This window comes from Physeter macrocephalus, chromosome 21 (genome assembly GCF_002837175.3).
Source record: "Physeter macrocephalus isolate SW-GA chromosome 21, ASM283717v5, whole genome shotgun sequence".
Taxonomy (NCBI): Eukaryota; Metazoa; Chordata; class Mammalia; order Artiodactyla; family Physeteridae; genus Physeter; species Physeter macrocephalus.
This window is the reverse complement of record NC_041234.1, coordinates 82,161,440-82,173,925: the sequence shown is the minus strand read 5'-3', so window position 1 is coordinate 82,173,925 and position 12,486 is coordinate 82,161,440. Positions and strand designations below refer to the sequence as shown.

The window sequence follows — 12,486 nt, the reverse complement described above, 5'->3', positions numbered from 1 at the left end:
AACCATACCTTCTGATTCCAAAGTCAGGGCACATGGTTGGATAATAAACTACACAACTGGAAAGAATTGACTTAGATACTCTTGGGTACGTTAAAGTTTTAACCATTAAGTGAGACATAAAGAGCATTCATTTTCTAATGGAAAATAAAATCTGCAAGAGAAATGTGTTTTGTTACTTGCCTCTATACCTAAACCCAAAGTTTTGATGTGACTCTCCAGAAATCCCCAACCCACTTTTAGATAGTAGTTCAAATGTTTGGGTGCCACAGTCCAAACATTTGCCCGTTGAGTCCTCGGGGACAGGCAAGATGACTTTAGGCAGAGGCTCAGGAACGTGTTCACAAAGGCCCGATCTTCCAGAGGGGCTATGGAAACCTGTAAGGATTGGAAAGGTGGAGGTGTGGGGGGAGGGTTTTCCAGGTGAAGGGAATAGTATAAGCAAAGTCACAAGACTGTGTGTGGGGTGAATAAGGGAACGCCCAAGAAGGTTTGAGGAATAGTGAATTATTCGATTTGGAACATAAGGAACAGAATGGACCAAGGGCTTGGAATGCCCGCAAGAGTGGGACTGCTCTAAATCTGTCTGCAGTTCCCCTGGACTAAGCTTTTCTCTAGCAGTGGGACGTGATGGGTTATGATTCTGTTCCACCTCAGATTTTTACAACTCTGGATGAAGGTCAAAGAGCCATCACCGCCTGGCTTTTGCCCCTGGCTTCTGTTAATGGAATCTGATGAGTAGCAGCCTATTCAAAATCTTCAAGGTATTCATTCAGACTTTGGGGAAGAATCTTAAGAAGTTTTGTCCTGGGAAGGAATATCCCCTTGCTAATGCAGATTCCGATCTGTGGTAGAAAATATACTTTTTCTGCCTCCTTTCCTCAAAGACACACACATTTTAGTGTGACTTTGGCACGACGTTTTAGGTCACCTATGCTTAGAATACAGTTGACCATTTGTTGAGGACCTACTATATGCCATGACCACACTGAGAGGCAGGTATAATCCCCATTTTACAGATGAGGAAACTAAAGCGTAAAGAATTGAAGTGACTCTCCGAAGACTACACAGCTAGAGAGTGTGGCTAACGAGCCTCCAGGCTCTTTTCCCACTATACCATACTATCTTGAAAACGATCAGTCTTGTCTTCTACCTCTTGATAAGAAAATGCTACAGCCAGCCCACACTAATAGGAATTTCCAAGGAAGAAAGTTCCACAATCCCACACAATGTTTAACTGCCCTCATGATCAGGAAATCGTTCACTCTGTAACGAATATCCCTCTAAACAACGTGGAAATTCATTTCCTCTTGACTGGGTTTTTCACTCAGGGCTGTCGCTTGGCAGCTTTCCTGATATCAAAACAGACACCGAGATCCTATTCTTACACTCCAGGAGGTCTTGGACTTGTTGGCCTCTGCCTTTGAGTGTTCTCACTGGCTCCTTTGCACCACCCCCTCCAGACAGTGCTGAGTTGGGCAAATCTCTTTGGGAGTGAGAAAGTGACACTTGAGAACATATTGGTTTATTATTACACATGGAAGAGTAAAATTAACCGCACGAGGTGCCTCTGGAATTGCCAAGGGGAAGATGGCACGACCTTTCTCATCTTGTCTGCCTTTCTCTTGAGTCCTACCTCATCTCCATTCTTAAAGCTGTTGAATCATTTAGTTGAAGGGTGTGTGTGTTACTCAGAGAAGTCCCCTGGTCCCCCAAATTCCAGTGTCCGTAGTCTCTGAATTAGTGTTCTATTTTTTTTTTTAACTCATTAGACTTATCTTCTCATTCTGGCTCCTTCAAGGGCTAAACTGAGAAACTAGTGCAGATTCTGACGTTAATGGTCAATCTGTGGCTGAATGTATGTTTCTTCCCAGAAAATATACTTGCTTTTTAATCAGGGCGTTCAGTGCCTTTAAAACCAAGGGAGCAGGGTCTTCACAATGTCATCAGATATCCTTTTGTGGGGCTGCTGATCCGTCTTCTTGCATCCAGTTGGGTAATTCCAGAAACAAATTCAAGTCAAGAGCGTCTTCTCTTTGTACTTTTGGTGTGACTGGCCTTTCTCCTGAGCAACGCAAACAGAACTTTGTCAAATATCACAGACTCTGAAAGTGCTATTGGAGAAAAGGAATTAACCACTGAAACGCTGGGTTGCCTGCCACACTACTCACACTCATTTGGCATCTAGTTTCACATCCCGTTACACTCCCTAATATCTGTTTGAAAGCACATGAGTTTTCTCAGTGTTTTCTCCACAAGGCCATGTCTGCGAAGAGAAACTTCTTCAAAGCCCTCCTGGGAAGTGACTTGTGAAGCGGTGAGAGGGTGCTGTTCTGGAGGAATGGGACTTCCAGGATGACAGAAAAGCAGCACCTGATGATTTGCCCTTGTATGGTGACTTCCTGCTTCGTCAAACCCTAAGAGACTGCTGCTTGTCTTGTGGAGAAGTGAGGCCTAGAGCAGGGAACTGTGGGCAAGTTTTAACTAGGAAACCCTGAGCCGCAATTCTCAGGAAGGTGGTAGGTTGTGTGAGGTGGAGGGGTAGTCAGATGACAGCTTCTTTATTGCTGTGCCTGATAACAGCCTGTTAATATTTTATCAGTGATCACATCACAGCATGTGGGGAGCCACCACTTAGGGCCAAAGAGAGAGATAACCTGCTGGACTTCCTGTTTGAGGTCTCCCCCGCTCCTTCCTGTTGAGATAACAGAACTTCTCATCAAAGCTGGGAGCCGCTCGCCCGGGCAGCGAGACCAGGCTCGGTGAAGGCCAGGCTTCAGCCAGTTGAGGAGGAGCCCATGGGCTTCCCAGCCCGGGGCCTCCATGTCCCGGAGTGGGCAGCTGCAGGCACCAAAGAATACCCCGTCCGTGAGCCTAGGGCTGAGTGGGAGAGAACAGTTGACCCTGCGAGGCCTCATTTGGCTTCCTTTAGCACTGGGCCCCTCCTCTCTCCTCTCTCCCTTCTCCCACGTCTGTGTTTGTCCTCTGTTCCAGAGCCAAAAGGCCTCAGGTTACCTGGATGGGCACTGCCTCTGCTGCCCCCAGCAGTTTCCGGGAGCCCTGCCCACGAGAAGGAGATGAGGGGGGAGGGGCTGAGCCCCAGTGTCACTCTTGCCGTTAGAGCCACTTAGGGTGTCCCGTGAGGGAAAACTCAAGGAGCTCCTAGGTTCACTGTGCAGAGTAGCCCTGCTTCCTCCTTAGCACTGCCCTCTCTCCTATTTCTCTATTTCCCATGGTCCTTCAGCTGGAGGAAGCAGTTTCTTTTGACCATCCTTCCCCCAGAAGCTCAAGTAGTGCCAGACCCTCATTTCCTACGGGCTGGGATTTGAGGGGATTCACAAACCGTTTTTAACTAGCCCCTGACGCACCCCATCTTACGGCACTTTTTCCTTATCTGTCACAGGACAGACCATATCGCACCTGGTACCACAGGTAGGTGTGCATGTCTTATGTCTCCCTTAGATCAGCTGCCACCTCCTACGAGGCACAGATTTTACCTTGTTCACCCTTGTCACCCTCAAAGCCTTCAGCCCATTGCCTGCCACCAGGTGAGAGCACAGTTATTGTGGGCCGGCTGGTAGCTCGCCGGCTAGAGAGTTGGCTGAATGGCTGTTTGACTGGCTGAATGAAAGTCTCTCAGAAAGCTGGAGTTTGTCGTTCCACCAAGAAGCCAGTTTCGGCCTCCTCCTCCCCTATTAATGATCACATAGCAGTGGGTCACTAGGGCCCCCGGGGGGAGAAAATATGAGTCACGCCATTATCAGAGGAATGAGGGAGGGCAGAAACATCTCTCCTTGTGCAAGGTTCAGAACCATGAGGCCAGGGAATAAACACAATGGCCTTCACTATCCCCTGGGTCTGTGGCTAATCTAAATTACTTTATGATGGAAGGCAATGGGGTGAGCTGAAAGCTGTTCAACTTGGACCCAGAATCTGGGAAACTATCTAGAGCAAGGCTTTTCTTGCTCAACCAGCCAAAGAGAACAGTTGATCTTTATCAGGTCTGCCTTGGTTTTTCTAGTTGAGGATGAACTTCTAACTCCTTCCCTAGAATCCTCCCAGATTAAAAGGAAGAAGGACCTCTCAGCCAGCCTCAACCTAAGAGGAAGGGAAGCTCTGTGCCCTATTTTCCTCGAAAGCCCCTACACTGCGGTGACAGACAGGGGCAGATGAACAGCAGGAATCTGAAGAGCAGCGGGCCCTCTTACACCTTCTGAGACAAAATCCCAGACCCGTGTTGCTGTGCGAAGAGTTTCCAAGCTTATGTTCAGACTCTGACACTCTGTGGCTTCGGGGAATTTACTCACCTCTCCGGGCCTCTGTTTTGTCTCCTGTAAAAGACCTGCTTCACGGGGGGTATTTGGAGGATGCAGTGAAATCGTGGATCCGAATGCGCTTTGGCTGCCAGGTGGTGGGTCATCAGAGCCCATATCAGACTGCTGCCCACTCAGCACAGCAGAGTCAGGAAGGCAAATCCATTTTCCAGCCTCTGCGGCCCCCAGTCAAGGACTCCGGGTTTCCTGGTACCAGAGCAGAGTCATTGACCTCTTATTAAACTTCTGTCCAAAGAGCCCTTTCTCTCCACCCTCACTCCTACCTGCCACTATTCCCTCTAAATGGGTGGGCTTGGATGCTGCGTTCCTAGCGTCTGCAACAAAAAAGGCCCACCTCAGGAATGCAAGCACAGTGCCTCTTATAACAGGCTCCTGTGCGTTGAGGCCCGCTAGGTCTGGGGACTGGGGAAGCTGAGACTTGTAGGGCTCCAATCTTGTCAGTGTAGCCACAGTTAACATGTTTAAGAATCAAGCTTGGTTAATTCCCAGTGAGGTTGGAACAGGGCCAAATCACTGGCCTCCCAAACCCCTACACCTCCAGAGGTAGAGGAATTGGAGCTAAGGTGTCATGTCTTATTCAAATGTAAGCCTGGCATGCCTGGGATGGGACAGCTAGCTGGGCCCAGGCTGGCCCAGTGGCCAGCACAGCAGGAGGGGCAGTGCCAAGTGGTTCACTCGGTGAATTGGGCCTGTTCTCCCAGATTCCCCTCATGGGAGACCCGGAGAGCATATGTGTCCCCGATGTTACCTTGCTGGCCACACACGTTGTTTTCCTCAGACAACTTGGGACCTCTGGCCGACTCTTCGTTTTGGCTGTGAATATTGTTGGATCGGCAATGTCCTGTTTTGGGAGTCAGGAGACTGGGGCACTAACACCAGCGGTGTGGCCCTGGGAAAATCTCTTCACTGATGTGGGCCTTAGTTTCCCCATCCGCCAAATGGAGGTTTTCTGATCTATTTCACCTTCCTCATGACGGTGGCTCAGAGGTGAACGGAATAAACACATAGCCGTTTAACAAATAAACGAAACAACTGTTTTGAGACGGGAGGATCCCTGGACATTATGAAAAGGTTAATGTTTCCCTGGGGAGAGGGAGGGTGTCCTGCTTTCTTTCTTTTTATTTTTTTTAATTTTAATTTTAATTTTTTAATTTACTTATTTTGGGCTATGCTGGGTCTTTGTTGCTGCACGCAGGCTTTCTCTAGTTGTGGCGAGCAGGGGCTACTCTCCGTTGCGGTGCGCAGGCTTCTCATTGCGGTGGCTTCTCTTGTTGTGGAGCGTGGGCTCTAGGTGCGCAGGCTTCAGTAATTGTGGTTCGCGGGCTCTAGAGCGCAGGCTCAGTAGTTGTGGCACACGGGCTTAGTTGCTCCGCGGCATGTGGGATCTTCCCGGACCAGAGATCGAACCCGTGTCCCCTGTGTTGGCAGGCGGATTCCTATCCACTGCGCCACCTGGGAAGCCCCGTGTCCTGCTTTCTTAACGTCTCCAGTAAAGTCTAGAATTTTCTATCCACCCAGTGGGGAGAAAGGCCAATTTCCATTCTACCCTCCCCTTCGCCCAATTCCCTCAGTCACACCTGCCCTGTCTGAATTAATTTGTATTAATAAAACAGTTACTCAATCAACAAATGTTTATTGATCACCTACTGTGTACCCAGCACTCTTACAGATAGTCTGGGAAATATAGACAAGTCTAAGATATGACCCCTACCCTCCAAGAGTTTACAATGTACTTGTGAAATCAGTTACATGCACATGGAAAGATAAGTATCCATCAAAAATTGTGAATGATAAGCATCAAAGAGTGAGTTTTACACTGAGGGTTGGAGGACGGAGGGGTAGGATAGGGACGGAGTGGTCAGTGGAGGCTCAGTGAAGGAGGGGGTGCCAAGCAACTTCTCCAACATGAGGAAGACTTAGCTAAGGGGAGAGGGCCTTCCCGCTTAAGGTAGGAGCTTAAATAGAGGCAAGAAGGTAGAACTGTGAAAGGCATGTCACAGACAGTCACTGGGCCCCTCCTGCTGGCACTGAGGTTTGAGGAGGTGTACTGGAGTTTGTCAGAAGCTGGTCATGCTCAAGCTTTCGGTTTGTTCGTGACTCCCACCCCGACCCGCCCCCCCCCCCCAGGGGAAATGGGGCATTTTTAGACCTTGGAGCTGGAACCGGCTGCCTGGGAATCATTCTCGACTCTTCCATCTCAACTGAAATCCCAGGCAGCAGCTCAGCTATCACTCAGATGAGGGCCATGGCACCTTGGGCGTGATTATCCCATGCTGGAGCCCTTGGATGCCTTCTAGCAGCTCTACCGTATCTGGTAAAGGATGGTGGAGAGACTATGAAGGTGGCTGACAGGGGGCCCATCTGGGACTGTGGTCTTTCAGAGGCCCTGCAGTGCTCTGTGGGCAGACCCCGGGGGCCTGATCTCAGCCTTTGGGCTGATTCTCCGTTAGGCCTGAAGACTCTCTGGGGGCTGCCTCTCTGGCCCAATAGAAATACCCACTGAGATTCCCACACATGTCCCCCCAGCTTCTTAGATACCCAAGTTCTTATTCTCTCTTGGGCAGCATCAAGGAGTGGTGCCTTCCTGAGTCCCCAGCTGTTCCCATGCTGTCATCCCCCAGTCAAGGGCCATCTCTACAAAAACCAGTTTCCTGTTCCTAAAGAAACCATTGTGTAGGCCCTTTAGCCTCGCTGTTAGCCAGGTCAAAGGGAGGCAGGGGCTTCAGTGAACGTTGGAGCTGGAGCTTCTGAGGGAGTTTCTCAGTAGAGTCAGAGTCTGCTGCCGCCTTGAGCGTTCCACCACAGTTTCTTTCCTTGTGCTTTCCTCTAGCCGGGGGCTAGAGCCCTGGGCCATGATTCTGCTCTTTTTTTTTTTTTTTTTTTTTTTTTTTGGTCCTCGGCTTCTTCTCCGAGAGGCTGTCCTCTCCCTCTCATCCTACATCCAGTTGCTACACCCTCCCCCTCTCATTCTACACCCAGCTGCTCTCTGTTCCCTCCGTACTGTGGGATGGCTTTATTTCAGTTCATACACAAACCAGTCTAGACACTGTGGAGTCATAACAAGAGTGGGATGGACGGGCTCCAGGGCCCATTACTGGCCAATCAGTTTCTTTGCAGGGAGGCTTGAGAAGGAGGTTAGTGCCATGCCCACGGAAGCCGCCACTTCTTCCCACCCACCCCATACCCCAGCAATGAGCTAAGAGCCAACCTCAGCAAGAGGAAGGGTCTTTGATCACAGAGAGGGTCAGTCAGTGGCATGTGATTAGTGGGTTTGGGGATGGATTACCAGGTAAAGCAGAAGGTAAAGGGGAGACTCTGGGGCCTGGCCTCGGGGTGGGGGGGAGGGGAGTGGAGTTGAGGGTTGGGGACTCAGGGTGGGAGATGGGGAGCCAGGATGAAGGAAACGGAAAGTCTGGCTTGACAAGCATCTTGACAGTTCAGCCTGCACGCTGTCACACCAGCTCCCGTTCCTGCCTTTGCTCGATCCAGTGGCCAAAGTCAGTCTATCCTCAGCAGTGCCTTCTGACACAATCCAGTGGCAATGTCCCTCACCTGTGGCCCTGGGGGAGGCTGTCTACTGTTTTTCACAGACCCAGCCACCCCCGATCTTTGGCCCCTGGTCCTTCACACATACCCTGTCAGGCTGTAGGAGTTAAACTCACTCTTGCCTTTGGGTGGTTGACCAGGCCTTGGAGAGCTTCTAGTGGCCAGGGGCTGGGCCTGGTAGGCATCGTAGTAGTTGGACCGATTTCCCTGAGGCGAGCAGGTAAAGCAGAGGATGATTCCAGCTACCAGGGAGAACAGGGAGGAAATAATGCCCAAGTAAAGAGCCTCTCCGATCTCAAATTTCATGCTGTCAGGCACCAGTGGGGAGTAGAAGTCCCGCAAGATCCCGTGAAGATTCCAGGCAACAGGGATGAAGCCCAGGAGGCCTCCAAGGATGAAGAAGACTCCGCCCACCACCGCCACTCTGTCTTTGGCTCGGGACTCTTGGCAGAAGACTGTGCATCTCATGCCCACCACAGAGACAATGCAGGCCAAGGAGGAGATTGCACTGGATGTCACCATCATGGCCTGGGCAGCCTGGATGTCAGCAGGCAGGCCCAGCATGGTGCTGTAGATGTCACACTGGGTGATGCCTGTGCTGTGTGTGGCACACTCCATCCAGAGGCCCTTGGAGAAGCCGACTGCGGTCACGATGCTGGCACCGACGTAAGAGCTTGTTCGCCAGCTGGGGAGCAGCATGGCAACCAGGGTGCCCAACAGCCCCAGCAGGCCCAGGATGTAGCCCACAAGTTGGAGGCCGAGAGAGGCCATGGCAGACCTCTCAGTAGATGCGTCTTCAGGGCCTGCTCCCTCGTCTTTTGGCTGTAGCTCTTGCTCCTTAGATCCCAGCCTCTAATCCCTCATTTCAGAGTGTCTGTGCCAGACCGACTTCTCTCCTCCTTACAAGTGCCTGTGGGTGGCCACGAGCAGTCTCAAGAAGGCATCTAGAAGACCTAAAAAAATCCATAAACCAGATTAAATATTGACTAGAAGCTTATGAGAAACCAGAAAATGCTGGATGCCTTTTGACCTTTGTTATCTTTAGAAATAACACATGAGAAAAAAAAAAAAACAACTTTGAAAGTGGAGCCAAAATGTCATCGGCTCCTGCGTAGGTACATACTTTAGATTGGCAGCCAGACAAAGCCAGGGGCCAGACAGGTGGCTGCTTTCCGAGAAGGTGGTGATGCCATTGTCGGTTGTGGTGACTGTGTTAACTCCAGGTCAGGCTGTAGGCTGGTCCCGTCTCCAAGGCCTGCTATTTAACGCATTACCTGGCAACGGTGCCACAGGGCCCCTCAATTGCACATCAGTGCCAAACTCCAGGAGACTGGAGTAGGAGGAACAAGCCCTAACGTATAGCCTTGGACTCTAGGTTCTTAGAGCCCTCTTGAATCTCCAGCAGCCTAGAGAGCAATGGTCTAGCCCTGGGTCATCCTGCCCATGGTGAAAGTTGACTCCAGGGCAGGTTGAGGCAGGCAATGAAGCATCTGTCTACACTCTCAGAGCTCAAGTCCTCCCAGCCCTGCCCAAATCCCCCGCCACAGCCTAGCCTGAGGCCTCCCGCATGTATAACACACCCAGACATTTCCTGTCTGCTCTCCTAATAGTTGTACCACCATCCCTAGGCCTCTTGGGTGATGTGGGAGGATTCGGGATTCAGGAAAGGTTGTTCCAGGGCCCGGAGGGAGCCCTGACATTCCCTAGGCTATTTGTTAGGGGCGCTGAGACAAAGGAAAAGGTAGCTGCTCTAGAATAAGGGGACTTGGTAAGAGACAGGCATGTGAGTCAATCCCTTAGAATGTCAGAGCTGTTCAGGATTTTGCAGTGTTCAGTGAGCGTCCCCCCCTCGCCGCCCCCAACTCTTATCAAGGTTCAAGACACTAAGGGTCAAGGGCACATCCTTCTCTCCATCCACTACAAGACCCTCCAACCCACTAGTTTTTCAACCCACCACAAGATGGCTATTCCATTTTAGCCTTCTTCAAGATTTCTCTTTCTGTAATCATCTCTTAAATGTGAGTATTCCTCAGAAATCCATCCTTTGCTCAATGTACACTCTGTCACTGAGCAAACTATCCACACCCATGACATAACCTCCTACCCACCCACTGGCACTCCCAAATCTGCACAGACCTTCCTCCTGAGCTTCGAGAGTTCCAGAGCAATCACCTATTTAAAATGTCCACCTGGGGGCTTCCCTGGCGGCACAGTGGTTGAGAATCAACCTGCCAATGCAGGAGACACGGGTTCGAGCCCTGGTCCGGGAAGATCCCACACGCCGCAGAGCAACTAAGCCCGTGTGCCACGACTACTGAGCCTGCGCTCTAGAGCCCGAGAGCCACAACTACTGAGCCCGCGTGCTGCAGCTACTGAAACCCACACGCCTAGAGCCCGTGCTCCGCAACAAGAGAAACCACAGCAATGAGAAGCCCGCGCACCACAACGAAGAGTAGCTCCCGCTCGCCACAACTAGAGAAAGCCCGCGCACAGCAACGAAGACCCAACGCAGCCAAAATAAAATAAATAAATAAATAAAATGCATTTTAAAAAATAAAATAGGGGGCTTCCCTGGTGGCGCAGTGGTTGCGCGTCCGCCTGCCGATGCAGGGGAACCGGGTTCGTGCCCCGGTCTGGGAGGATCCCACATGCCGCGGAGCGGCTGGGCCCGTGAGCCATGGCCGCTGAGCCTGCGCGTCCGGAGCCTGTGCTCCGCAACGGGAGAGGCCACGGCAGAGGGAGGCCCGCATACCACAAAAAAAAAAAAAAAAAAAAAAAAAAAAAACCTAAAAAAATAAATAAATAAATAAAATAAAACGCCCACCTGGAAATTTCACAGGCATCTCAAATTGGACATGTTCAAAAGAAGACTCATCACCTCTCCCATTGTACCCCTCCCCAAACAGTTCTTCTGTGGGTTCCCTGTGGTCACTAAGTGATACCTCTATTTATCTCCTTGCAGCAGACCCAAATCCTGGAAGTGATTCTTGACACCTCTCTCACACTTACCGCTCACCTTCTACTGTCACAGTCTCACCAATTCTTGAAGATACCTCAAATCGATGGCATCCTTCTCTCCATCCCCACTTCTACTTCCACAGTCCAGGGCTTCATCATCCTCTCTCCTCTGGACTACAGCAACGGTTTCTTAACTGGCCTTATTTCCAGTCTTTCCCCCTCCAACTCGTTCTCCATGCTGTTGTTAAGGTGATCTTTCAGCACTAATCTAATCAAGTCTCTGCTCTACATACAACATTCCAGTTGGCTCCCCATCAGCTAAAGGATAAAGTCCAAACGTGTCTGGACTCTATGACCTGCCAAATTTCATCTCTTGCCATTGCCCTCCACATGTTCTAGGCTCTTGCTGAACTAAGTTACTTTGAGCTCCTCAATCATGTCCTGTTGCCTTTTGCTTCCAAACCTGACCACAGGTTGCTCCTACTATGCAGAATGCCTGGCATTCTTTTCTCTCTGTTTAGCACCTTCTCATCCTTTAGGGCTCAGATGTCTTTTACTCTAGCCTGGGTCAAGTTCCCATCCTCTGTGTTCTTATGGTATCTTGTCTTTACTTACTTTCATCATAGTAATGCTACTACTACTAATACTACTAATAAAATAGCAACAGTAACATAGTGTATCCTATGTGACCATTATAAGCACTTTATACATGTTAATTCAATCATCACAACAACGTCTTGTGGTAGGTACTAATCCCTATTGTATAAATAAGGAAACTGAGATACAGATAGTACTTATTTCACTATGTTGCACTCTCCTCTTTATATCCTTATTCTTCCCCACTAGTCTGTGAGCTGCTTGAGGGCAAGGACTGTATCTTATTCACCTCTGTATCTCCAGTGCCTTGCACAGTGCATTACCCACCCATTACATACCCAAAGCCGGTGTTCAAAAATGTCCTCTTAATGAGTAAATAAAAGTGATAAAGAGGTTTCAGGGACTATAAGATATAGACTTTCTAAATGAGTCAATGACACTTCAGTGTAAGGGACCAGGGCTGCACAATATTGGGAAAGAAGATTGAGAGAGAGGATCAGAGGAAAAGAAGGGAAATGAAGGGGGAGTGGGGAACACAGGAGAGAAAGAGAGAGAGGGAAAGAGAGAGAGAGAGAGAGGGAGAGAGAGAGAAGGAGTTTCACCATTTTATAGGTTTGCGCATATGTTGACTATCTTGTCTCTTCAACCAAATTCTAAACAATCTGAGGGAAGAAATCATATATGAAAACTCTGTTGTGCCTCCACAGCATTGGGCACGTGGTTGATAGTCAATACTACTCATCAGTGATGGATATGACAATGCCAATGTGGATGCCAAGCGGTGCAGAGCAGGGGCAAGAAAACATTTGACGGGAGGTATGGAGGGAAATCTACTTGAATCTCATCTCTGTCACTCATCAGTGGGGACACTGTGCAAGTCTTTTCCAGCCATTGGTTTTCTTACTGCTAAAACGGGCACAGTTCTACCTGATCATGATTGTGCATCTCTGTGGGGCCTTCAGAGCTGCCTGGAAGTCCTTCAACTTGTCCCTGGTGAGCATCTGCTGGTGACCACTTCAAATGCCTACCACTCTCTTTGAGCTTCCTGCTCTAC

The 12,486-nt window shown here is 49.8% G+C and overlaps 1 protein-coding gene across 1 annotated transcript; it reads right to left on the bottom strand.

Moving 5' to 3' along the window:
- Positions 1 to 7,606: 7,606 nt before the first annotated feature.
- CLDN2 (claudin 2) lies at positions 7,607 to 8,777 on the bottom strand. The gene has a single exon (XM_007113700.2). The coding sequence runs from the start codon at positions 8,646 to 8,648 to the stop codon at positions 7,956 to 7,958; it is 693 nt and encodes a 230-aa protein (XP_007113762.1). The 5' UTR covers positions 8,649 to 8,777; the 3' UTR covers positions 7,607 to 7,955.
- Positions 8,778 to 12,486: the final 3,709 nt, after the last annotated feature.

What these genes read in the sequence shown, in the direction of transcription:
- CLDN2 (XM_007113700.2), bottom strand. Translation starts at nt 8,648, where the DNA reads ATGGCCTCTCTCGGCCTCCAACTTGTGGGCTACATCCTGGGCCTGCTG.